At 47.1% G+C, this 27,203-nt stretch overlaps 1 protein-coding gene across 1 annotated transcript; it reads right to left on the reverse strand.

Moving 5' to 3' along the window:
• Positions 1–868: 868 nt before the first annotated feature.
• DUSP10 (dual specificity phosphatase 10) lies at positions 869–26,568 on the reverse strand. The gene is made up of 4 exons (XM_083857971.1): positions 26,295–26,568; positions 23,986–24,831; positions 6,385–6,762; positions 869–3,373 (listed from the first exon to the last, which is right to left on the reverse strand). Exons 2-4 carry the CDS (start codon positions 24,785–24,787, stop codon positions 3,108–3,110), a joined length of 1,446 nt encoding a protein of 481 aa, XP_083714097.1. The 5' UTR covers positions 24,788–24,831; positions 26,295–26,568; the 3' UTR covers positions 869–3,107.
• Positions 26,569–27,203: the final 635 nt, after the last annotated feature.

Here is a 27,203-nt window from a genome sequence, read left to right on the forward strand (position 1 = left end):
TTCAGTAAATTCTGCCTTAAAAAAAATCAGCATTACCATCCAACCTGATCCCTGGTGAAGCAATTCTCAGGTTGCCATTTCCCAGTGTTGCCTTCAGTGGGACACAACCCTCCAGAGGTCCCCTACAAGGAATGGTCTGCATGAAGGAGCCCATCTCCACTACAGACAAACTGTCAGCAAACTCCACTCACTCACAGCCTTGCACTGCCCTGCTCCATCATTTCCAAGACCATCACACTGGAGAATAAAATCAAGCCATGCTCCTCACAGTGACAAGCACAGACTGACAGGGTTCCTGCAGCAGAAACTCCACTCCCATGCATGGAGCAGCAGCAGCCAAACTGCTGAGCCTCACTGAGGCAAACACATCGAATCCTCTGCTGCCAGTAACTCACTCAAGGCTGCAAGAGCTACTCATTGACTCAGGTAAGAATTAAACACCAGTACTCACATGGCTGCAAACTTCATCCTAATGCACTCAGTGTGCGGTGGCCAAGGCTGAACCAGAGAGGATGTTGTGAGTCATGTTGGTGCAGCACAACCTTCTTCCCTCTCCAGGTCTTCAAATAGGAACAAGAAAAGCAGTAACATGGAAGATTAACTTTGAATCAAGTTCTCCTTCCCTTCATAGTGAGCCCCAGGTACACAGCCTACATGCTCCCTTTGGTGAATAAACCTGTTTCCCTGGCAGGGCACCAGCACTGTTACACAGTATTTATGGCCACAAACAGGCTTCCAGCACCAACTTTCCAGCCAACCCTTAATCCTGCTGCTACTTCTGGTTCTCTGGTAAGAGGTTTTCTAACCTCCTCCCTCCTACCTAACAAGGGGCATCTGCAGTTCATTGAGAACAGCTGGAAGAGGTTGGGCTCAAACAGGAGGGAGGGAAGCAGAGCAGCTTTGCTAAGGGACCTCCTTCCTTCCCAAAGCACAAATGCTCCCAACCAGCAAACAGCACCTTCTCTGTCCAGCCACCTTCTCCTTAGCTCTAGGAGCAATCACAGTCCAAGAGGTTTTGCTGCGTGGGCAGCAATTGCTGCCAAGGGTGTTTTAAATGAAAGGACCAATAATAACCATATAAAAGAAAAAAAATATTAAAAATCAACTCCAGTAGAAAAATAATTTAATAAAGGGATAAGTTTCAAGAAAATATCTGTATAGTAACAACATTTTAAGTAAAATGTCCACAAAAATATACATGTCTAATGTGATTATACATTAAGTTTTCCAACAGGTCCTGTTTTACACTTGGTTCAGTCCATGTAGGTTTTCATCTAGGAAAAGCCTTCACTGCTATCAGCCTTCCTGGGACAGATCAGTTTCCACAACAGAATCATAGGAGAAATGTTTTCTAACTCATTTTAGGCTCATACAAATGAACTTTAGAGGTGGTAACAGTCCAGAACAGATCAGGTTATACCATATCATTTAAAAAAAAAGTGAATACAAACAAGGAAAGCAAAAGGCAGCCGCCCAAGGGACACTGTCAGGCAGAAACATCAGCCCTACAATACACACCACATGACACTGACACAGCTGGAAAACAAGGGGCAGGAAGGGAAGAAGGGCAAGAGGGAGGGGAAAATCCCAGGAGGATGATTGCCAGGAATTGTGGAACTGCTAAAGAAGGGGGCTATAGAGAGGCAGGGAAAAGCACACGTGACCAACATATGTCTAAAAACCAGACAATTTTGTAACATAGAAGATAAGTTAACTACAGGAATAGGGAAAGGAATCAGTGGAGATTGTTTATTTCTTATTTTTCCAAATGGCTACTGAGCTGTAAAAATTACAGGTCTGTTCCAAAAAGCCCTCACCAATAGTGCTAATTCAGTCAAACCAGAGAGAAAAATCTGGTTACAGAGAGATGCAAGATACAGCAGAAAGTAAAGAAAACATGTTCCACCAGCAGAGGACAGGAACGCAACACTGAAGGGGAGATGCCAAACAAGAGATCAATTTTGTCAATGGGAGAGGTACAATGCCACAAAAAAAAAAACAAAACAAAGGGAACAAAACACACCCCCCCCCCATCTCATAGAAAGAAAATGGAAAATGGCTAAAGAAATAAAAGGACACACACTTTCCAAAAGATTTTTTTGTTTTATAATCAAATTTCTTTTACATAGACCACTGAAACACACCAATATTTTGTGCGAAAAATATTTTTAAATAAACTTTACTTGTTCTAGATTTTTGTACATTCTGATATACATATGTAACAAGGTTTATGGCACTGTAACCAGGATCAAAATCATATAAAGGAACAAAATAATTGCTTTCATTTATCCTTTCTGAACCAAGCTGGCTGCTGTTGCACTATTAGACTTTAAAAATTATTATCTTATTATTAGTGGGCAGCCAACTCTTAATTGGTTTGAACACTCAAAACAAACCCCAAATTATTATTGCACAAGAAGCCAGTGAAGGCATATGGCATAGAATGATCGAAGTCCCTTACTGTTAAAACCTTACACCCCAAAATAGAAAAATAGAACTGGAACATGAAACACACCAAATAAACTTTGTTTTCTTCTTTAGTTTGAGTCAGGAGTGTGAAAAGTGCCTTGCAGACTTTTAAGCTGCTCTGATTTCCTTTGCATCAGTGAACATTTTGCTAGGTTATCTTTAGCAAAGCCTTTGCAGAATGAAGGCCCTTCTGTTTCGGAGAGGTTTTTTTCTGCTTTGTTTTGGCTATTTGTGTTTCGTCTTCAACTTAGGTTTCTTCAGTCTATGAACCTGCACAGACTACTTAGCCATAAACTCTACAAGTAGCCGGAGAGGAAGGAAAAATAAAAATTAAAGAAAAAAAGCCCAACATTTCTTCTTCTTCTTCATCATCTTCTTCGTTTTTATTTTTAAAAGTACTCCTTTTGCTCTGAAGCCTCCCTGCTCTGCCGATGTCTGAGAAGGAAATCGTAACAGCATCCCAAACCCAGCAAAGTTCTTGGATCTTTTAAAAACCTTTCCTTACAAAAAAAGGTTTTTATTCACAAAAAGTTTGCCACAAAACTCCCCTTTGAAAGCTAAAAAGAAAACCCCATAACCCACCCATCACTGTCCCAAATCAAGTGAAGAACAGGTTCTGCCCCCTCACAGCTCGGCTGTCACACGACAGTCTCCACGCCAATCAGCTTTGGTGTGAGGATTCGCGGGGTGACTCCATTGTTCAGGTCTTCTTCAAACTCCAGTAACTGCCCCATAAAGTTAAGGTTAGGGGAAATGATTGGTCGTTTGCCTTTGACAAATTTATAGGCATCCGTCATGGTCATGCGTGTGTGCTTCATTAAGTACGCGATAACAATGGTGGCAGATCGGGAGACACCCGCCTGGCAGTGGATGAGGAGACCTTTTCCACACTGATGAGCTTCCTCTGCAAACGAGACAGACAGAAGAAAGAAAGATTTGTGCCAGTCTGTAAATTAGAACAAGCTCAGTGCAATTAAGAGTAACTTAATGTGAAAAGTCCCTTGATTTGATTACAAGCACAGCGGCGTCTCTTCCCCTTCCCCTCCAGCACATCCTCGCCCAAGGTTTCAGAGCTACTGAATGTGAAACTCCCAGTCCAATCTGACACGGAAAATCCTCAAATCCACTCTCTACTCTTTATTAGTAGAACCATGCATTGAGAGATGCTGCTTCACTGCCAGGGAGCATTTCATGAGGAGGACAAGGCCCATGGTGAGGAATCTCAGGCTCCATTTCCACCTCAGTTGCAACTCCACACTGTGTTATGTCAGCACCTCAACCTCCCTGTTTTTCAAAGCAGGGAACCACCCTTCTAAAAATCAGGTATTCTCAGATTCAATTCATAACAACACATTTGTTTCAAAGCCCTGTTCTCTGAAGCTTTACAAAGCTACTCTTGAAATGAGCTTCAGTGGGGTTCTCTGCTGTGCAGCCTCTGCAAAGGGAGGAGCTGGATACACACACACATCCGCTCCACCAAGATTCATCACTCAGAGGGAGGCACCCTTGGTAGCATTTAGGGGGCACAGAGTGCTTCTAACCACATGCTAACAGGACCTGGGAGAGGAGAGTCACTGCCATACCATCCTCATCTGCCACAGCTTGCTTTTAAAACAGGAGATGGAACTTTCAGGAAGTGACACTTCAAACTACTTCTTTTGTTTCAATCCACAGAACGAACATGAATTTAAGTTTGCAGGTTTTGGCACAAATCCAACCCTACCAAGAGTACAGTTCAACCCACCCCACATGTTCAACCTGTGAAAGCATAAATGAAGTCAACTTCCCTCTAGACATTTTTGCCAGTTAGTATTTCAGGAAGCTGAAACTCTCTAATGCATTTTGACACACATTCCCAGAGAGTTTCTGATGATTTCACTTCCTATGGCTTTAGTCTTAGCTGAACCTGGGGTTGGTTGTGGTTTTTTGAAGACATATTTAAAGAAACATAGGCCAACAGTCTGCTGTTTAAACATTTCCAAATCTTCTCAAATGCAATTTACAGTTTACCCTAAGGAAGGGAAAGCTTTAACCAGTTACTTCCCCAGCTGGGTAATTTGATACAGAAGAAAAACTCTCAATGGAGAAATATTTGTTTATTAAAAACAAAGACAGCCCCTCAAGCTGTAATTATTAAAAAAGAAAGTAAAATGGGTTTTGAAACGCTTTCTTAACCTTTCCAGAGCAAAGCTGCTTTCTCTTGTCTTGGTAAGGTCACAAGCCAAACACTATTTTTTAGTAGTTTTGAGAACTCTAATCCTGCAATTCATGGGGATGAGGGAAGGAGAAATCTCTCTTCTGCCTCAGAAGGACCTCAATGGAGCTTCACCATCTCTTTACCTAAGCTTAGCCTATTGCATCTCCCCATCTTATTGAACTTAAAGTTTAAGGTTTTACTGGATTTCTTGACACAGCTGTTTTCCCAGAGAATCAAGGCAAGGTCCCTTTTCCCTGCCCTTCACCCAAACAAGTGTTCACCTTCCCAGGCATACAGTACCAGCATCCTGGGGAGCTGACAACACTACTGGTACCACTGGGGCTGGTTCAGGAACACAAGGGAATATTTGAGTTAGAGATCCTTGGGTCCTTCAAACTGTAGAAGACAAGCCCAAAGGCTCAGAGTGGTAAAACTCACCTGAACTGCAGCATAAGCAGTGATTTCTCTATTCACTTCACTAAAGCAGTGTAGCTACAGAGCACAGGCATCAACACACCATGAGCCCCTACTGAGACACAGCCAGGCAAGGCTGAGGAGCCCTCTGCTCCCAAGCTGCCAGCCCTGCCTGGGCTCACAACCAACCTGCTGAGCCTGGCCCTCCTGCCCTGGCAGCCGTTCCCATCCTTGTTGAGCCCGAGTGCACCTGAGTGCAGAGCCAGCACAAAGGAGGGCAGGCAGGAACACGGCTCTGCACCCACTCCAGTGTGAGGTCAGTCAAGGACCTACACTGTGGTGCAACACACAAGCACACTTCTTCCTTTGTCTAGTACTTCTCCACCAAGACTGAAGTACTGGTGAAGGAATTAGCTCAGTCTCAGCACAAGAAAATAGAATTTTATGTCAGTGGTTCCCCCAGCACACTTCAGAATACCTCTCAGGACACATACTTGCACTAGGGAAGCACTTTTACTATGCCACAAAAGCAGTGTCCACAAAGACATCTAGAGGGGCAAGGAAAGGTGCTCAAAAGCTTTCAGTACCACGTGCTGAAGTCCTCTCTGACCAGCCCTGCTTGAAGTGGCCATTTGGCTTTAGCCTAGCTGAGCATGGCCCTAAACTTGGCTGGGGGTTGTGCTGTGTTGATTGTAATGAGGTCCAGAACAACGCTGCTGGGTCACTTCTTCAGCAATCTCCACAGTAAGCTGTATGTCTGTGGTGAACTCTCTCACACGGCCTACAGGGTTTAGAGGCTTATTAAAGCAAGTTTTCATCACTATCCACTCAACCACACATACACTCTGAAGCTACAAATCTAATGGTGGAACAAGCCAAGTGTGAAAGTTTGTCAGTTTTCTCATTAAGTTAGCAAAGACTGAAACACCATTAAGAATAGTCACTATGAAAAACTGGCTGGAAGCCACTGTGTGGAAACTAGGAATGCAAAGGAATCAAAAAGAGGGGATGACGAAAATCTCAATTTTGTGGGGTTTCCTGTATTTAGAAGCCTGGAGGCAGGCGTTACTATCACTGGATAAAAATTGTAACCTCGGGCTACTTAACCGGATGTGCCAGAGATGAGAAAGGCCAGAAATATGAGGCGCTCAGCATTTCTGACAACCCAAACTAAAGGAAATATGGTCTTAACCAGCCTTCAGAGTTGTTGGCAAAGCATAAAGTTTGTTCTAAATTGTTATAACGGGTAAAAATAATAACAATAAAAAAAACAAACAGGAATGTTTCCAGGCAAGGGTAATTACCAATGAACTCAAAAGCCTCTTCAAAATACTGCCTGAGATTCTGCTTGTTGCTGTCAGTGGCTGGGAGCCGCTTGTAGTTGAACATGCCTTTCTCGTAATGGTACAGGGGCAGGTGGGTGGTCACGTTGATGACGTAGCCGATGTTCATCCTCTGCATTTTCTCCAAGTCCTGAGCATCGTGCTCGTTTCCGAGGAAGAGGAAGGGCAGGATGGGGGTGAGCTCAGCGTTCTCGATGTCTGGCGTGGTGGGGATGGACTGAGGTAGCACGGGGGGCACAGCGGAGGCACCGCCCCCTCCTCCCCCCTCGGGGCACTCCTGCAGCTGGAGGGAGTTGTCGCAGAGGTTTTCGTGGTTCTGCCTGAAACCGCTGAGTCCTCCTGGGAAGAGAGACCAAGCAAATACTTCAGTTAGATACCCCAAGATTCCTTCAGAGCACACACTGGGGCCACGAGGGCTGGAGCTGGCTCTACTGTCCCCACCACCACTGTAACAGTGTCACTGGCCTGTCAACAGCAAGGGTGGCATGAATCAGCAGCAGGCATTGTCCTCCCCCTGCGCGGCGGATGGTGCCAAGGAACGGGCTCACAGACAAACACCCCTCTGTGCAACATCAGCCTGCTGGGGCTGCCTCACCTACTGGCCTGGGTGACAAGGAAGGTGTTTTTCCAAGAAAGAAAACATCACCAGAACCAGAGGCCAAGGGGCTATCAGCACACTAAAGCAGAGCAGCAAGCCAGCTGGGACAGTCTTAGCTTTACCTGCCCTTCAGCAGCCCTGAAGGGCATCCCCCCCCACCCAAGAGCTCTGAGGAGGACGGGACCAGCTCACCCCAGCATCGCCCAGCATCGCTCCAGGGAACAGCATGTACCCGACTGTGCACCCGAACAAAAGAAAACCACTCCTTGTAACCTAACAGTGACTGAGGTGCTTGATTAACATGTGGCAAACAGCTCTCCTTTCGCTGCCCCGGCCACCTGAAAATATCTAGCAAGAGTTATTTTTAGGACATTAAAATGGATTGGGAAATGGATCTGAGGGGGGAGGGAGAAGTCAGTTTTTCAGTGAAGGAAGCTCGTGCCTTCCCTGCTCTATTGCTGGCTTTTTCAAACACCATTTCCCTCCCTCTTCACTTTTTTTTTTTTTTTTTTGTGGAGGGTGGCTTTGCAGGGCTGGAGCAAGCAAAGTGGACCTCCTTTCTACACCTCACTCTGCACTGACATCAGCGGCAGGCTCCCCACCTGCCCTGTCTCCATGGCGATCCCACAAAGCACACAATGACATCAGCTGGCATGACATCAGCTCTTTGAGTGCAAACAATACAAGAACCACTACTTTGTGCAAGGCCTTCGGTCGGAGGCGGCGGTGTTCCTGGGAGCCGCTGATGTAATGCTAACAGGTGGCTCCTCCAGCAGAAAAAGGCAGAAAGAGGAGAAATGCAGGGATGCTGTGCTCCCCCCCACCTCAGCACTGTTGCTGTTGTACCAGGATACTTGAAGGCATGCTCAGCATCCAGACAAGCCAAGTGCTCAGGCTCAATTGCGCTTTGTTAACTGCAAGCCAAAAAAAAAACCAGGAGGTGAGAGAGTGACTCTGAAGTTACTAGAAAGAGCCACACTAGCAAAAGGGGAAAAAAAAAAAAAAAAAAAAAAAAAAAAAAAGAAGTGGAATGCCACCCTTCCAATAATGTTATTTAAAATTTAAAAAAATAAAAGAGGCTATTTGTCTTTTCCATGCTCTTTCAGTCACCCAGTGAAGGTTTTAAAGTGAAGCAAAACATGCTGCCAGTTGGGCTCTGAATCAGATACAGCAAAAGGTTTCAGTGCCTACTGTTGAGTGCTGCAATTCAAATGCCCAACTGAAGTGTCTGTGACATGCCTGCCCATGGGGTAGGACCCACCCAGGCCCATTTCCGTGCCCTGTGCTGTATTCCAAGGGCATAAGGCACTCAGACTAGGTTACAACCATCTGAGCCCCTCTAATGCAAGTGTCCTTTTTCACATCCAAATTCATGTCCTTCACACACTGCTAGTAATGTAATTTCCCAGAAATTCTTGAAATGTCTACAAAATGCAGAATATTTTCCCTGCCTCAATAATGTGCTTGTCTTCAGCTATTTCTGCTGTTTACAGGACACAAAGCAAATAGATTGCCTTAAATATCTCTATTCTCAAAGTTGTTACAACAGGAGATCAGGATAGAAAGAAGATCAAGGACAAAAATCTGAGCTCGACTGCACCGCCCAGCCTCAACGGGGCCTGAAAAAGTCTTCCCAGTCCACTAAGAAAACAAGATGATAGTCCCCAAGTTGAAGATGTCTAGACTAAACCCACATTCCCATCTTTCTGAACAGGCAAGCGACCCATTCAGCTTGAATATTGTTGTTTAAATAGTCACAGCATGCTGGGGTTCCAAGAAAACCCCTGAAAAAGTTGTTTTAGTGACCCTGGAGCCAGTGCCCATTTTCCACCTCTCCTGGTGACTTCTGGGAATAAGCAGCCCCAGGTAGAGGCAGGACCCCACTGGTTCATCACTCAGGTGGGGACACACTGATGGTGTGGCAGACACCAACTTGCTTCACCAGCTGCCTTGTAAGACACAGCAGAATATCAGGGCAAAGGATGGGAAGGGACTCCAAATACAACATGTGGAAGATGCCCAAACAAGTAGAGTAGCCAGACATATAACACTTTCATCCACAATTTTTTTACAGGCATTTGCCAGTGTCACCATTCCTAATGTCAGTTCACATCCCCCATTCTCCTTGTTCACCTTCTCATGTGAGAGGAGAGTTAAAAAGTCAGTTCAAGCAATATTAAAAGCAACTCTCAGAGCAAATGTTCCTGAAAGAACACATTACTGGGGAGAGGATTACCAACCTGAACTGGCTCAGACACATCAGCAGGGGAGGACTGGACAAGAGCACTGGTACCCAGAAAAGATTCAGCAAGATGCAGTCATGGAGGGAAGCTGAACCCTAATCCAACAGCAGGAGCTTTGCTTGGATCTGTGCTGCCACATGAGTCATGCAGGTCCCAAAACAGGACCCAGACACCTCCTGAGTGCTGTTCCGTTCTCAACACACACGTTCTTGCACAAACTGATTTATGAGGCACTAGGGAACTTTAAGTGGAGCTCATGCATGCATAATGCTCAGGCTTTTTTGAGTTTGAGACTACCTCCCAAAACAGGCCCAAACAAAGTTAATAATGAGCAGCCAGAAGGAGAGGGATGGATTTTCCACATGAAGGTAAATACAACATCCAAAGTATTCAAACACGTCTATATTCCCTTGTCAAGCAGCTGTTATTTCAGCATTTAAAGTCTTCATGTAGGAATGTTAGAAGAGGTGGGAGAGAAGAGACGGTACCCACAGCAGAGGCCAAGACAAAGCTCTTGCAAGCCTGGTCTGAGAGTTGATTCATTAAACTCAGGTGCAAGACATCACTGCTACTGACCACAAATCCAGATCACAAGGAAGCTCAAGGCATAGATGCAGGGACCCCACTTGGGATTGTAACAAAAGATGTTTTGTGGTTGACCCTGCCCAAGCCTTCCCAAACCTGGGGAATGAAGGAAGCATTACAGAGGGCAGCACCTGTGGCCAAGAAGCACAACTTAGCAGAAGCCTCTCACTGGCACAGAAGCTGCATTTTAAAAGCAGCTTTTTAGATGCTGTTTGAAATATGGGCAAAGCCTCCATCACATAGAAACAACCTAAGTAGAGAGGCAGTATAATCTATTCACCAAGAAAGCCCCTGGGAACACATGGCAGTGCTGTTGGAACCACAGCCATGGAGCCTGGACTCTGGAGTGTAGCCACCTTCAGTGACAAACCAAAATGCCAACCGGCAGATGAGCCGCTGATGGATGTCCACTTCAACAGACTGTCCTGCCTGCAGCCCATCTCTCCTGGCTTTAAACACTCCACAGAGCTTGTAATGACCAAAGCATGGGGAATCATGCCCAGCCAGTGTGATGCAGCCTGTGCATGGGCACAGAGAACATCTCAAGTACTTTTGCTCTCCTCCAGAATGGCTGCTGGGCAAGTGTGCAGAGGGCTGAACCGACCCAAACCCAAACACAGATGGACATACAAGGATGCTCAGCACTCTAGGGAACCTGAGGTATTTCTTCCAGGAGGAAATCAATCAGTGAGGCAGAACCCCTGCTGGCAGATGGCCTTGTGTGGTATCTAGCAGGATACAACAGAACACCAAGGGCTCCTTACTTACTGCTGATGCAAGACCCAGGTTGCAGAACCATTTTTGCAGTTGTAACCGCATGACCCTTTCCAACATCCTGCCCTGCCAGAACAGTTAGTAAGTGACAACAGACTTTGGAGTGTCTGAGACCTCAGAACTTTGAGGAAGTTTTAAGTCAGCACTGTACGTGCTCCAGCTATTCCCACCCACTTGTTCAAGTTCCCTGCAGCCATCTGCCCATAAACATCTCACTTAATGCTCCTCAAATCCCCCCACCAGGCAGCACCTGAGCAGCAGCTGCACACAGATTTCCCAGCTACAAAGCCACCCAGGAGCCCGGGGCTCACACCAGCACTGCAAGACCAGGTGAGCAGCTGAACAGCAGCCAAAGCAGCTACAAACAAATAAAAAACGACAAGCAGCATGATGCTGGCATAAAAGTCACGCTTAACACAGTGTCTGTCATTTGCCATCAGAAGAGGGCGAATACGATGCAAAACAGGCACAAAAGTACAGCAGGAATGAGACAGTCAGCTTTTTATGAGAGACTATGGCCTTGCAATAGCATCATCTTCAAAGAAATCCAGAAAAACAAATCGTACACACACAAATTTATAAAAGTGGATTGGCTGGTTGGGGATTTGTTTGTGTGTTTTGTTTGAAGGGATTTTTTTGTTTGTTTGTACCATTGCAGCTTTTTAGTTTAGGGTTTTTGTTGTTTGTTATTTAAGAATATTGAGAATTTAAGCACAAGGAGTACAGTACCACCTGCCCTCCCTCCTTTGTCTCCCCTTTGGCTTCTCCTTCAGCTACAACTGCTGCTTTCTAGTTGTGTGACTATATGCAAACTAAGATTTGGGTTTACAATATGCTTTGGCACATTTGCAATATGTTTCCTATCTGGAAATGAGCTCTTACCCCACAGCTGAGAGAGTAAATTACCTTGTTCCCTCTCCAGTGGGAGAGCTTAGGGAGAGGCAGCTACAGTGAAATACCCTCACCACAAACAAAACCTTTGCATTACCTCATCGGTGTGGATATACTTTGTTCTGAGCATGGCAGGTACTGGGTGTTCCCACTCCCACTGCAAACAGGAACATACTTTTATACATGACAGACTGCAGATGTGGGAGCCACATTTAGACCAAGCACGTGGTCTCGGGAGACAACCAGACCTTTTATACAGCTTTCAAAGCTGTCCAGGCAGATTTCTGGATCTGCTCATCCTCGATTACAATACCACAAAGCCATCTCGGAAAAAAAAAAAGCAACGGACACACAAGCACAAGAAGAACAGAAATCCCAGGACACTGGGAAGTATCAGCAGAAGAGATCTGTAAATTCCCCTCCTCTCATGTTGCTGGGCTCTCGTGGGGTGCGCAGCAGAGAATCTGGTGATACCACAGCTCTGGCCACCACAAGCTTTACTCGCTCAGGAATGAAGCCAAGCTTTAAAACACCCACTCAGCATGTGACCTGTCAGTACCACCACAGCAAACCCTGAGGCTGTGTTTGAGTGAGTTTAGGGCCGAAATGTCACAGGGAGCATTTGGGGTGCAGGACAAAGACACTCAGACTATTGGTGCGTATCTGTTTAAGACGACGCTTTGAATTTGTGCAAGTACAGCCTGTTCCTTTAAACCTGTGACCTCATTTATTTACATTACTGCAGAAAAGCACTGCCAGAAGCAACAGCTGATGACAGTCTCATGTATTTTTCCACTAAGACAACAATTAAACTGCTCCTGTGTTATTAATGAACAGATGACTTTGTGTCAAGTTGATTCAAAGCACAGGATGCCTCAAGGTTAAGCAAACGTGACTCCAGCATGTAAAAATAGAAGTTAATAGAAGGTATTGTCCAGATGCTTCACCCACCCAGTGCTCTCCCCCTTCCTCAGCCTCCTGGGCAGGAGGGCCCAGGTCTCATGGCCATCCCCCATCACACTGCCACCAGTGTCTAGAGGTCCTGCTGCAGGATGGCACACCAGTGCAGAGCCACCACCTCTGCAATGCCACCATGCAGGTGGACTGCTCCTGTACCACGGGCCTTCTACCAAGGAAGATGCTGCTGCACAGGCTGAAGCAGAATTCTGCCATTATAGGCCCAATCCACACCCAGGATAAGGACAACCATCTAGACCATCTCTTCATACCACCAACACAGCTGTGGCTGCAGGTGTAGGTCTGCTGAGCACCAAGGAAACTGTCAGGGCATGGAGGCACTGGGGCTGCATCCATAGGGCACAGGAGCCAAGGCCACCTTGCAGGACATGACATAGCCATCACACTTGCTCACAGATGTTGCTGGAGTGACTTTAGCCACAACAGAGATGGTTCCTAGTGTGTCCTGGGATTCTGCTCTGTTCATCCTGAGGCACTGAATGAAGGGGTGCTCAGATCTCCTGAACAACACAAGACACACACTTTCCTTACTCAAGCAGGGCTCTGCTTCCCACACTTCTACAGCAATGGGGCCAATCCAAGCAGATCACTGTAGGAGTGTTCCTACTCTCCAAGCAGATGTCCTTCTCCTCACCACAGCTACAGCTGAGCAGTGCTCAAGGGGTAGGGTGAGGACCTCTTGGACCACACTCAGCCAAGGTGACATTAGTGAACTCCTCATCTGCCTGGGGATGTTACTAGGAAACCTTGCCATGGGGCTTTCCCTGTCACCCACACAGTATTCAGCACCAGCTGCACTGCAAAAGATTAAGCTTTGAGCAAACAAAAAAAAAGTAAAAGTAAACAGCACACACAAAGAACAGCTTCCACCTCGATACACTCAATCTAATCTAGTCTTTCCCTCAAACTCAGCTGCCAACAGCACTTCAAAAAAAAGGCAAAACTTCTCATTCTGAAGAACTTGCAAGGTCAGTTTTTTTCCATGTGGGAACTATCCTGAGAGGTCAATTTGCACACAAATTCTGGCCTAGAGGAGTCACAAGCACATCCTTGACACAATGGCTTTGAGGTCCCTTTAGAAGTCAAGAGTGTGACACTGGATGAAGAGGAAAGGTTTCCCCTCAGCATTGAGGGATGTGCGCACATGTTTGCATATTATTTCTAATTTTATCTCACTATGGCTCACACCCCTTGCCACAGCACATCCTCTCCCACTGGCTTCTGAGGTTCTTGCCCTCATCTACTTTTATTTGTTTCCTCTGACACCAGGCACAGCAAAGCTGGCTCTCCCATGAACACATCCTAGGGAGGGAGGCAAGAGGTCATCCAAAACCCCTTCCCCAGGCCGTGCCAGAGTTGCTGGCTCTGCCCAGCTCCATTCTTGGCTCCTCCCATCCCACCATCACCCATTTTCAACCACATCATCATCCCCAGGAGCCTCCCACACCTCAACACATGACTTGCTTTTTTCCACCATCAGTTTTCACCCCTTCACTTTTCCTTTTCTCATGACTACTAGATCATCTAAACTCATTCTAATTAGAAAGAAACAATCTTTTTTCTTTGACCTGTCACTAGAAAACCTTTCTTGGACTTCAGTTTAATACTTTTTTTTTAACCTTTATACTTTTTTGTCTTAAATTTAGGGTTTTTTCTCAGACCCTGGACACCCATGCAAACCCACACATTCCATCTATAGTAGTCCCTTCACTGTCAGCTTTTTCAAGAGATGTTACTAACCTTTGGAATACTCACCAGCCTGCTCAGAAGCCACCCTGAATACTTTGGGACCACCTCTCTGCATTCAAGACCGTGGTTCTAGCTTGTAACTGGAAATCTGCCCTATGCTATGGGAGTGCTGAGTCTGCTTATTTCAAAATAAACCCTCAAGTACTGACGGGAAAGTAAGCCAGCATCCTTCAAAGCACTGTGTTATCCTTGGGGAGCAGTCAGGAAGGTGAAAGAGGAAAAGGCCTGCTCTGAATTTTGGTACAAGGACTAAATTATACAAGAATGTAAATAGGAATAAGGCAAGAAACCCCACATCCCAAACACACTATGATGACGACTGCAGGCACCAAGGAGGACTGGACTTACCCTCCCTGGAGGGCAAGCGTTTATAGCAGAGACTCAAAATTAGTCCCATTACAACTTCTCATGGCAAAAGTATGTGTTCCCATGGGGATGCAGGCTAACATGAAGTCCAATTAAATAATCACTGGAAATGTCAGCATAAACCCTGAAGGAATACATACTTCTACTGTGAAATGCTCCCACTGGAAATCATATTAACAAAAAGGTCATCAAGAAATGCTAAAGCTATGTACAAAGGAGGCAGGGGAAGTGAGGGGGGAGGGAACAGAAACTATTTTAATGCAATAAAATACCACAAATGGTTTTATATTGACAAAGAGCTATGGGTCTGTTTTCCCAGACAGAGGTAGAGCTGAGCAGATTTGGCCAGAACACCAAGTTTCATTTGTTTTTTAATCTATTACCACTTCCCTCCCTGGCCATCACCATATGCATCTCTCAAGCAAGTGGCCTGGAAAGAGCCAGCACAGGAGCAGGACATGGACAGCCGTGGCTCAGCACATCTGAGGAGGGAGAAGGGTCCAGCAGTGTGTCAGACATCCGTATTCCTGGATGCGTAGGAGTGGACCTTTCTGTTTAATCTGCGTGTTTTAGAGAACGCTGACTTTTTCATGCTTCAGCCATCCATTTATTCTCTTTCCCCTTTTAAGGGCAACCTCTCCAGGACAGCTTCTTTCTAAAGAGAGAGCAGGCTGCTTTGTTTCTCCTGAGGATAACACAGGCTCTTTTCCAGTCCAAACCACTGCTCTGCTACAGCAGAAACACCAGCATCATGCACATTTATGTGAAAGGAAAACAGGGTGCTGATAATACCACACCCCTATTTGGTAGTACTATCCATTCCTGATGAATTTAAACTCTTTTTACACTGAAAAGTTTCTACCCTTTTATCTAGAAATAACAATATCTGGCTCTGATTTGACATTTTCCAGCAAGGTATTCCAAAGCACATGAAGAAAAAAACAGAGAAAGCAAAGGATGCTGTCTTGACATATCCCAGTGCCACACAGTCCAAAATAAAAGCAGCAGACTAATGGAACTAGCATGGTGCATGACAGCCTCCACTTTGACAAAAGCTTCAGGGCCAGCTCTGCTGGCACATTTATCCCAGTCTAAATGGTCAAGGAACCAAGGCCCCAAAAACCCCACTCGGAAAGAGGAAGTTGACCAGATTGCACCTATATTCTCCAGAGTCAAGGCAAGAAGGAAGCAGGGAGAGTGGGAAGAGAAAAATACATATTTATTTACAGAATCCAGAGCTAAAAGCAATAGAACAAGGAATATCTCCCAGATGAAAATCAACCCTTGTGTCCAAATAAAATAATTCCTTGTCTCCTTGGGTAAGTTAACACTAATATTTCCCAGGAAACATAAGAACTCTCTTATCCTCAACAGAGATGTTGCTCTGCCTTGCTGGACTAACACCTAGGAATTTAAGATTAATTTCACTTTAAACAATCAGAGTGGTTTTGTACCTAAAATATGCCAGCAAATTTTAAGCAGCAGCAAAAGTCTTATTCTTAGCTGTCATCAACTGGACAGACAGATTTCCATTACCTTAACAGAGAACAAGAAGAATTAAGAGCCCAGCATCAACATAGTGCAGGTGAACGGCTCCAACAACAGCTTTTGCTTTAAAACATTAGTGTTCAGCTGCTTACATAAGGCTTAATATCACATTTTGCCATAATGAACTGGAGATAACCAATTCAACTGATATGACAGAAGCTTGCAAGTTATCTTCTATTTTCTAAGTATCTTTAAGCCATGGTAAAAAAAAAAACAAAAAAAAAACATAAAATAAAATATATGATAATTCATGTGTGGACAAGGAGTAACATTTGTTCTTCTTTTTATTACCTTTAATTAGAAGCAGCTCTTCTCTGTTGCAGTGAATCAAGTGGGAATTCATCCAGGCATGCTGTAGACTTTTTAAAGCAAGGGCATAGTAAAAGAGTTGGAGCCAATGTGTTCACATTTCTATTATTCTCTTAATTTATTTTTTCCAACCTACTCCTTTCAGAGCCCTGATCTTGGAAGCAGGGCGTTGCATGCACACAAAGCAGCACTTAACCCTGGCAGGAGCAGCGGCTCCCAAGCCATCCCACCCAGTAGGAGCATTCCTGTCCCTCCAGCAGCAGGTAATGACAGATTTACAGTTCCCTCCCGACCCCACCATCCCCAGACCCTCCAGTGGGGACAGCCCAGTGCAGAAGCTCCCGCTGCAGGAGCTGTGGGTGTAGCTGAGCTAGACAAGGGTGGCACTGCCCCAGGCAGCAGCAACCAGAAGCTCATTCCTTCAAGTCAGAGGGACTAGGTGGCACCTAGACCTACAAGGTCCCAGTTGCTCCCTGTAGACTTGCCAGTTTGGGTCCTTCTGCACACACTCTCCTGGGACAGGCTCACTGAAACCAAGGGCAGGAGGATCAGAAGCTTGCGTCCCTTCTGGATCTTGCTCTCTACTGGGAGCAGAACATTTCCCTATAAAGGAGGCAACTCCCTCACCTAGGTAGAGAAACACACGAAAATGAACTTTGACTTTTTTAAAGCACAGAAAACACCTGGAGGCAAATCAGAGCCTAAAAATGTACTGTCAAGGGAAGAGGGTGCTCCTGAATCCATCTCCCACTTTCTGCAGCAGGCAGCTGTGTTCTCCCAGGGCACCACTGTGACTGTGGATGGAGCTGGGGTCAAACACACTTCACACCAATGGCAGCAAGAGAGAGAAGCTCAGTTTTACAAAGAGTGCAAAGGACAGCGAAAGAAAATAGAACCAACCAAAAAAACCAAATCAGATGAAAATAACTTCTCTATGCCTCATGGCAAGTCTGTTGTGTGGGCTTAGTCATAGCTCCCCTGGCCACAAGGCCACCCTGCTACCTAGGCCCAGATTTATCCCTCCAGTCCAGTTACCCCCTTTTTGCACCACATGGTGGACTGACTTGCTTCTCCATCTCTCCCCCTGTCCTTCCAGCCCCAAAATGCTGCTACAGAACTAGGTCAGAGACCACCTCCTGGTAGGACACAGGCACCTGGGGAATCAGCATCTTTCTAAGCAGCAGAGGACACATCAAAAACAATCTTGAGAGTTCTCCTGGATGTGAGGCTGCCTTCACTGTAGATATTATTTGAAGCAAAGAGTTTCCTGCACTAAAAAGTCACAAGGGGTTTAAACAAAATGAAACAACAAAACCTTCAAGTTTCACTACTGAACCACAGAGCATTCATCAACACACTGTGCAGAGATCACGAGCACTCTTGGACTTTCCAGCTGCAGAAACACATCCCCTGAACCCTGTGCCTCCTGCCCACAACAGTCCCCATTCTGCCTCCTCACAGGGTGTCCTGACTGGCAGAGTCAGGACTGGTGGCCAAACCCAAGGGCACTAGTGCACATTTCAGCTCTCCCACAACAAACCCCAATATTCAATGGACCAAGAGCAGGTGAAAGGCCTGCTAGAGGAAGCTGAAGCAAATGCAGTGTTTGAGACAGCACCTTGATGCAGCCTCTCCTCTCAACAGGACTCTTTGCAGCCTTTACTTTTAGGTAAGGCAGGGAAAGGTGACATCCACCATATATACACTGAACTTCTTAAAGACCTATATTACCAAGCACTTTTGTGATAGCAACAAATTAACTTTTATAGTACAGAGGTGTTTAAAAAACTGCAAAAGACAGATTCGGGTGAGAACTTAAAATCAAAGCTTCAGAAAAACAACTGCTCATAGTAATTCAGGTCAGCCTTGTGATTTCTGCAGCCAGCACACTCCCAGGCCCACCAGGGACTTCCCAACAAGGTCAAAGCACCATACATAATCTTATCTCACACACAGAGGGACAATGCACTAGGTTACCTTCAGATTACCATAATCTAGTTCTTTAAACAGCATGACTTCTATAGCCCTGCAAGCTGATGCTGAATATTTGAGAGGTGTTTCCCTCCTGGCTGGCTGGTGAAATTGCAAAACAGGGGAGCATTGAGATGTGTGCATGCTGCTCACATTTGTGGCATTTCTTCACTTTTGAGTTGCTTGCATAAATAACAACCTCTAAACTATAATGGAGCTTTTCACAGAGTAAAAGTCATAGCCTGAAGACGGGAATGAGCCTTCTCTTCAAATGCATCTTAAAGCCAAGGCAACAGCACTAAAAACTTCTGTGCTCGTAAGTGTAGTAAAAACTTTGGCCACTCCTTTGGAAGGAAACCACCCATGTACAGCTCTAAAAAAAAGAAAAAAATAGCAACATAGTCCATCTGTATTAGTTAAGATGCAGACACCACTCAAGCCTCAAACACAGCTACCTTTCCACCCTGAGCCTCTTCAAACAGTTGTGCTCATCTCAAGAATAAAAAGCCAGAAGCCAGACGAGCACACTGTCCTAGAAAGATTTCAGTAGCAGAATTTCTCACCTCTGGCAGGGCAAGCGTAAGGGCAGCACATGAGGCATTCAGCTAATTATAACCCAACATCTACCTACCAGGAACATCACAGGGAATGTTATCCCAGTTTACACAGAACTGGAACAAGATTTTTCTTTACAAATATCAGAGAGGTTTGCCTAATGTAACAGTTTGCTTCTGAACTCTTAGTTCTTAATTCCAAGGGTACAAGAAACTGGGGATCCAAAAAAGGTGAGGAAAAAAATCTCCTTACTATTGCTCTCTTTCCAATGCAGTGTCATTGCTCACTTCCCAAGGACAGTTAAAATGTGACAGGCACCATGCAAGCCAGCATTGCAAACTCTCAGATGCCATAATCTGGGGAAAAATGCCACAATTACCACTACTATTGAATAGGCAAAGTTTAGAGGTACCTCTCATCTGCAGAAGTATGCCCTCAAAATATGGTAAAGATCGTGGTCTCCAGCCACACTATTGTCCCAATTTATCTATATGCAAAAGGTAACAACACACAAAGCCAATTTTCTAGTGTGATGGCCAAGATTATTTATTCCAGTAGAAAGATACTTTAAGCACCAGCAATCAGAGTCTGAACACTGAAGGTGAAATCTCAGCCCTGACAGAGCCAGCAGAAGCTTTTCCCCAGCAACTGATGGGGCCAGGTCTCCTCTGCAGCACAGAGGGAATACACTTTATTTTTAAATGTTCGGTAACATTTAAACATCCAGTGTTTTTAAAACTACACACTTCCCTATTACAACCATGACTGAATACTCATTCAGTTGAGATCTCTGGTGGAAATAAGTGCCAGGCACAGGTTTTGTTGGTCAGCTGGATTTGTTGACCATTACATCAATTTTTACTTTCAAATACACTTGTGCAGTGTAATCCAATTAGGGTTTAAAGCAACACTGACACTATTAAAATATATAATTATTGACAGTAATAATTAATGTATTTGTACAGATTATGACAAGGTCAGGTATTTCAAAGGCAGCTGATCACAGTATTTACATGAATATAGGAGAACATAAAGCCAGTAATTATTCATATTGTAAGCATATCAATCCCTCTGTAGTTGTTTCAACTTTGCTGATATGTGACTTTAGTGTGGTAAGAGATCTGAAACTATTCTTAGACCATGGCAGAAAGCATGAAGTGGTTTGTTGGCAGGTCTCACACTCCCCACTATAATGAGAGCAAGTCACTTCATTTATTTCCTCGTCAGATGAGCAGAGAGAAGACCAAAAGCCAGAGCATAAATAAGCTCAGAGCATAAATAAGCTCCTCAGACTGTGAACAAGAACAGAGAAGAAACCAGTTTTTGTGGAGAAACCAGCTGGTTCCTCCCCATCTCCTTTGCAGAAGTCCAGCCATGAGTTCACAGCATACAGTGGGAATTAAAAATAAAACAAAACAAAACAAAACAAAAAACAAAAAACAAAAAAACAAAAAAACAAAAAAAAAAAAAAAAAAAAAAAAAACAACAAAAAAAAAAACAACAAAAAAAAAAACTAATCATATTTTTAACTTCTGATTTTGAATTCCATTGCTTCCTTGAAGTCAAACACAGAAGCCTTTACAAACTAAACACAAGACTTAAGCAGGTTCACAAGGCTTCCAGTGCTGGGTTTTGAAGGAAGAGGAAGGACAGCAGGATAGAGACAATGCCACTAACCCTGGTCAGGGAGACAAAGGCAACTGCTCTTGTGTTAAAAGCTGTCAAGATGTGCTAACACAAAAGCTTCGATTTTTCATTTTTGTTTCCTTTGTAGATTTAATTTAACTTGTGGAAAAAAAGAATAAAAAAGCTGAACTTCAAGCCTAAATATCTCAGTCAGGGGAAAAGAGTATTTTCTATCTGAATGCAAATGAATTTCCCACTTTCCATTTTTAGGTCCCAGTAGCAAACTCAAGCACACATGCCCCCAAGACTCCAGGCCACTTTGCTGTGGGCTGAGGAGCTCAGGGAAGGCAGAGATCCCTCACTGTTGGGTTTGCAGGAGGGGAAGGGTACAACCCTACCAAGGAGGGCCAGGGCTGCCCAGAAGTCACAGCACCATGCTCTCCCCCTCCTCAAATTCAGCTTTGACATTGGCCTCAAGCAAAAGGAACACTGGGCTCATATCATCAGTTTTGCCCTCTCTCCCTTCCAATACTAAGGAAAAAAAATATAAGTTTTGAAAAAAAAGCATTCATAAAAAAGTGAGGCCTTTAGGTTTCAGGAAACATGGAATATCATGGTCTAGGGGTGTTGGGGGAAATACGACTTCTTCCTATTTTGTTTATAAACAGACTGAGCAGCAGCTTCAGCCCTGACAGCTCAGGCTGCTACAGCCCGTGCAGCAAGACTGCAAAACACAGGATTCTTAAGGGTTTATTTTTTGTAAAAATAAAGGATTTATGCCTGTCTCAAGCGCTGCTGTGCCTCATGGCAAAAGAAATAAGTAAATCTTTCTTCTCAGGAGCTTAAATCAGAATCATGGATATGTTATGTTTATGACCAAAAAAATGTCAAAGGAAGCAGCAAGGAGACACATGGATAGAAAGGGAGGAAACAGAGGTCTTAAAATCCTCAGTGTACACGAAACCCTGCCTTGTCACAGCACTGGTTTACACACCGCTCTGCTACATTAAAAATAAACCAGACCACCTCTTTTTAACTCGCGCCTAATAAGGCGCACCATACATACATTTATCTATAGATTGCAGCCCGGCCTCGGAAAGCAGCACAAGGTTTCTGTGCCGCTTCCAAAGCCTGGGGCACCTCAATCCCGCCGGGCAGGGCTGTAACCCAAGCCCAGCTCCGGCGGTGGGACCGACAGGCAGGGCGGACAGGCAGCACCAAACATGGAGAAGGTGGCACCGCAATCGGGGGGACGGGAATTTGGCCGGCCCGGCTAGCAACCAGTGTTTGCAAACACAACACGGGGCATCAGATGGGCCGGCAATAAATTAGGGCAGAGCGAGAGAAAGCGCTCGAAGTAACAAAGGCAGGCAAAGAGGGCTCCCCGGCCACCCCCCGCTTTCGTTTTAGCGCCTGGACCAGGGATGGGGATGCGCCGGGGCTGCTGAAGGGCCATGGAAAAAACGCTATCTGTCAAGTGAAACTAAATAGCGAGTGCTTCCAGAGCCACGCCCCCAGCTCGGAAAGTTATCCACTGCCTCCCTAAATGCTGCTTCATCCCAGGATCAGCTCCGTCTGACCCCAGCCGGAGCTCAAAGGACGGGAGGTGAGTTACGGTAATGGGGAAGCTCCTCACTACAGGCTCCCCGAGGTGAGCTCTGCTCCAGCCCAGCCCATCACTGTGTCCAAAATGCAAAGGATTTGGGCTTTCTGTCTTGTGTTGACAGGCCAGTTTGGGGAGGGAATTTCTCCTAAGCAGGGCTTTGAGGTAACATTTCTCAGCGTCTGAAAACCAAAAAGGGCCCAAGGACTCCCACGAGCAGCTGGTTAAACCCAGAGCAGCACATGGAGCTGGAAGGTGGGAGAAGGGGCTGCCACAACCTGCCCAACAGGGGCCCAACAACTCAGGGCTGCCCAGTTACTGCTCTGTGGCTTCATCCCAGCCACCATCTCACTCCAGCCACTGAAAAAGTACCAGTGTGAGGTTCAGATAAGCTGCAGTGTTTTCAGAAGAACACCTTCAGCATACTACTTTTCTAAGGACAGGAAGGCTTGCAGACCACAACCACCTATCCAGCTGCAAACGCTGTACAACAGAAGGATTACCACCAGAAAGGCAGGACTCCAGTGGCAGCCACGCTCTGCCAAGCATCTCATCTCCCTCTTCCACAGATGAAGGGCATCATCATGACCCCAGAGACTCAATAAAAGCATACTGGGATCCTGTAGCAAGTATCAAAACAAGCCCAGCACGACCACACTCTTGCCAGGAGCAAGGAGACAGTTCAGCAATTTTAAGCTTCCACAAGACACACACACACAGAAGTATCTCACAGTACCCTTAGGTCCTACAAAGCCATGAAATTCAGCTGAGGAAAAGGGATAAAGTACCAGCTCACTCCTTTCTCCTGCCACACCATGCAGGTTGGAAGTAGGAAGCTGCACAGAAAAATTAAGCAAATTAAATACATACAGTATGAGCTAAGCAGAAAATCCTTCCATAGTTTACCACTGCCACAGCCAGTCTCTGCCAACCATGCCTCCAAATGGCATAAACACCCAGGGGAAAGGAAATTTAATCTAGAGGGCAGCGTTGTTATAAATAGGATCTCAAGAATAAAGTGAAGAAAGGGAAGTATCCTTGGATGATGCCTTAATTGGTGGGGCTATTAAAGGATAAACTTATATTCCATATTAAAACAGGAGTCTTTACAGGAAAGCCATATACATACATAATCACTCATACAAAGAAACACAACACTTTCAGATCACTTTTTAAACAAATAACCTCCCTCTGTCCATTATTCTGACCCCATAACACCAAAACAAGGCTTGATTGCTCCTTAAGTTTTGCTGACTGGTCCATGACACAATGCTTCAGACCAAGTGACCTCCCAAGTCTTTCCTCCCCCCTCCCTTCTACTCTCCCACTGTCCATCTCCAGCACCTGAGTCCAGTTTTACATGGACTAAAATAAGACTGCTAAGTAAAGGTCAGTCTGACAAGCTAAAAGAGAAGTATCCCCTCCTGGATCTCTGCTCCTTGGGCTATAAATACTCAGAATAAGCACTGGGGGAAATTCTTTGTCTGCACACACAGACACCAGGAAGCAGATTTCCTCCTCCTTCCACTTCTCACCCCTCCTGCTACTCAAGGACAACATCCAGAGGAGAGCAGGCATCTCCCTGCTACCAGCTCCATGATTTGTCCATGGAAGGCATTTGCTTTGCCACTGGCAACTTGAGGCACACAGGCCTTCCCAAAGATAAACAGATGCTTTCAAGGCCCGACCATCAGCGAGGCTGACAGCAGAGAGGACACACTGCAAAGCCAACCAACACACCATGTCTGGGCAATGAGGAGGATTACCTTTTAGGACTAGGGGCTCCTTGCCTTCTCGCTTGAGGGACTCCAGCACTATGTGGAGGGGCTGGGAAGGCATCACTCTGCTTGGCTCATTGGTATTCTCATCATAAACTACAATTTCTTTGGAAAAGATTCTCTTGAAGGAGTCCTTGCCTTCCCGGCAGGAGATCAAGTCCAAGACGGTGATCTTGCCCTGCTGGAGCCTTCTCCGGCTGATCTTGTCAGAACAGTTAATGTGCACAGCCCCTTGAATGTGGCTCTTATTATACTCCATGAAGGGCCTGCAGTCGATGATGACGGGCCCTTGGTTCTGTTGGTGGCTCTTGCTGCATTTGGTCATCTTCTTGGCCAGGTCATTGGGGTAGATGATCTTGATGCTGGCGAGCTGCTTGGCACTGCCCGAGACGGGGCTCCCCACTCCGCCCAGCGGGCTCAGGCTGCCGGCGTTCTCATTGCTGTTGACCATTTGGTTGGCAGGGCAGGCAGAGGAGGCTCCGGCGTGGGCGCTGCTGGTGCTCGCTTGATTCTGGGCCTGAGTGTCCTTGTCGTACGTTGCCACAGTGCAGCAACTGGCACTGCTGCATCCACAACTCAGGGAGCGTGCAGAGCCGTTGGATGAGGGCATATACGTGAGATTAGCAGTCTTTAGGGACACGACAGCTGCGCCCAGCAGACTGGAGGGGCTCTCACCGGCAGAAGAGGCAGGTTCAAGGAAGCTAGAGTCTAAACACAGGTTAAGATCCTGAGGTCTCACTGGCCTCGAAAGTGCCACTACTACCCTGTCGTCTAAAGGAGATGGAGGCATGAGGAGGCTGAGCACTAGCAAGTTAAGAAGAACTCAAGATCACCCTGAAAAAGAAAAAGCAGAAGGGAAAGAAGAAAAAAGGTGATGAAAACAGGTCATGAAATCACATAAACCCACAGATCCAACAACTTATTTTGCCAACACCCGCTATCCCGTACCTAACAACCCCTTCTGACAGTTACCAGCTCCCAGCAGTTGCTAAAAAGCCTTTTCAGTGCTGCAGCTATCTGCACGTGTGCCCGTGCTAGGCAGGATCCACAGCAGCAGCCTGGACTGTGCAGTGACACCCAGGAAGAGGCATTTAGCTCCATGCAGATGGTGCTGAGCTATTCTGAAAGCCCAGGCTGCAAGGCTCACCACTGATAGTGACAGAGGCACGTTCCTTCATCCCTTTGCTCACCGAAAAGGAAGCAGCTACTGGGCTGAGTCTACTACAGAGAGGAACGCGTAAGAGCTGAATAGCTGAATGTGTCAGGGGTGATATGCAACTTTTCCAGCACGGTGGAATAAAATTAGCCTGTGAATAAATTTTCTGAGACAGTTACAAACTTGAACACGTAAGGCTTAACAAAAAAAAAAAAAAACGCCCAGAAGAAAACAGAAAAGTTAGTTTCTGGAGGTAATTGTAAGTATGCACCTTGCACTTCCCTCCCCTGGTTAGAGGTGAATCCAATCCCAGTTAAACCCCTAGCTCCAGGCTCGGGAAAGCTGATGTTCCCCAGCAGTCCGTGAGGCAAGTTCCCCGCTCCCCACCACATTTCACAGCTTCTATAGAGTGGTCCCCTCTGCCCCAGCCAAGGTCACTCACTGCCCGCCCAACCTTTGCCTCCCCATTCGCTAAAACGCGGCACGCAGGACTTGAATCCCCCCGCTTATACCCGGCAGACAAGCAAGACAAGGACAAAAACACTCCAAGCCAGCCCTGACAGCGCGTTCCCCTCACCACCAACTTCGCGAACACCCGCATCTCTCTGAAAAACCCATCCCAGCACCAACTTTAACTCCGCCGAGCCCCGGAGCGGAGCGGGGCGAGCACTCACATCTCCCGTTTGCCGCCGGGGCCGGCTGGGAGGAGGCGGCAGGGAGATGTCCGTCCCGCACAGGGGTGCCCGGGGGGCTCTGTCCCCGCCCTGCGGGACAAACCCTCGGGGGGCACCTCCGGAGCGCCCAAGGGGCCGCGACCCGCCGGCCCGGGCACAGCGGCGCCTCGCTCGGGACGCTTCCCCAGCCCGCTCCTTTCCCAACCCTCTCCTCGCCCTATTTTAGGGTAAAAACTAGGATAAAAGCCCCCTGAGCGCCTTCGCCTGACGCAGGTATTTTTTTTTTTAATAAAAGGAGGGAGATAAATCCAGTTAGTTCGCCCAGCGAGGGGGAAACAACGAAAGAGCCCAGGAAAAGCGGGAAGCTGGAGTTTTGCCCCCGGTAGCAGGGAGCCGGGGCTGCCGCCAGCCCTGTGCGGGCTCCCACAGCCGCGGGCCCCCGCTCGGTTCGGCTGCCCCGCACTCACCGGCGCGTCGCGCTCCGGCCCGGTGCGCGGAGGAGGATGCGGATGCGGAGGATGCGGAGGAGGCGGCGGGAGGTGCCGCTGTTCCCGCAGTTCCCGCAGTTCCCGGAGCGTGTCGCGCCCGCTGCCCCGCGCGCCGCCCGCCCCGCGCCCCGCGCGCCGCCCGCACCATCCTCGTTACTTTCTCTTTTGCTACCGCGTAAATGTACGGCCCGGGGGGGGCGGGGCCCGCGCCGACGGGCGGTGGCGCCGGCCAATCGGAGCGCGGGGGTCGGCCCGGAGGCGGGGCGGTGACGTCACCGGCAGCCAATGGGGAGGGCGCGGCGGCGGCCCCGCGCCCCGGGGCAGGCGCTGCTCCCCGCGGACGGGCGGGGGCGGCCCCGCGGCAGCGCCCCCCGCAGGACGGGGAGAGGCGGGCGCGTCCCCGCTGGAGCGGCCCGGGCCCGGCCGTGCCCGCGGGAACGGGGACAGGGAGAGCATCAACCCCACTCCCGGAGCGCTGCCCGTCCGCCCCAGCCCCGCCGCAAGCGGCTCGGCGGTGAACGAGCGGCGCCAAGCCCAGGGGATGCTGTTTAGGTCCTTCCCTGTCACAGACAGTCCCGCACGAGGTGCTCGGGAGGAGGAACAGCCGGCAAACACGTTTCCTCGGCAGCGTCGCTCTGCCAAGCGCCTCATTCCCTCTCCCACAGAGGAAGGGCATCAGCATCACCCCACAGACTGAGTCCATCACTCATCAATCCACCAAGGCAAAGACAGGGAAAGCGGCACCCCCAGACTGATGCATCCCACCTGCCCACCCTGACCATGGGAGCACCGGAGAGTGTCACCTACAGCCCAGCATCCAAACCCTCAGAGCTACAGGAGGAAGGGTGAAGCTGGAGCGGATATGAACAAGCCCACACTAAATACTTG

Source organism: Zosterops lateralis, assembly GCF_965231275.1.
Source record: "Zosterops lateralis genome assembly, chromosome: 3".
NCBI classification, from domain to species: domain Eukaryota; kingdom Metazoa; phylum Chordata; class Aves; order Passeriformes; family Zosteropidae; genus Zosterops; species Zosterops lateralis.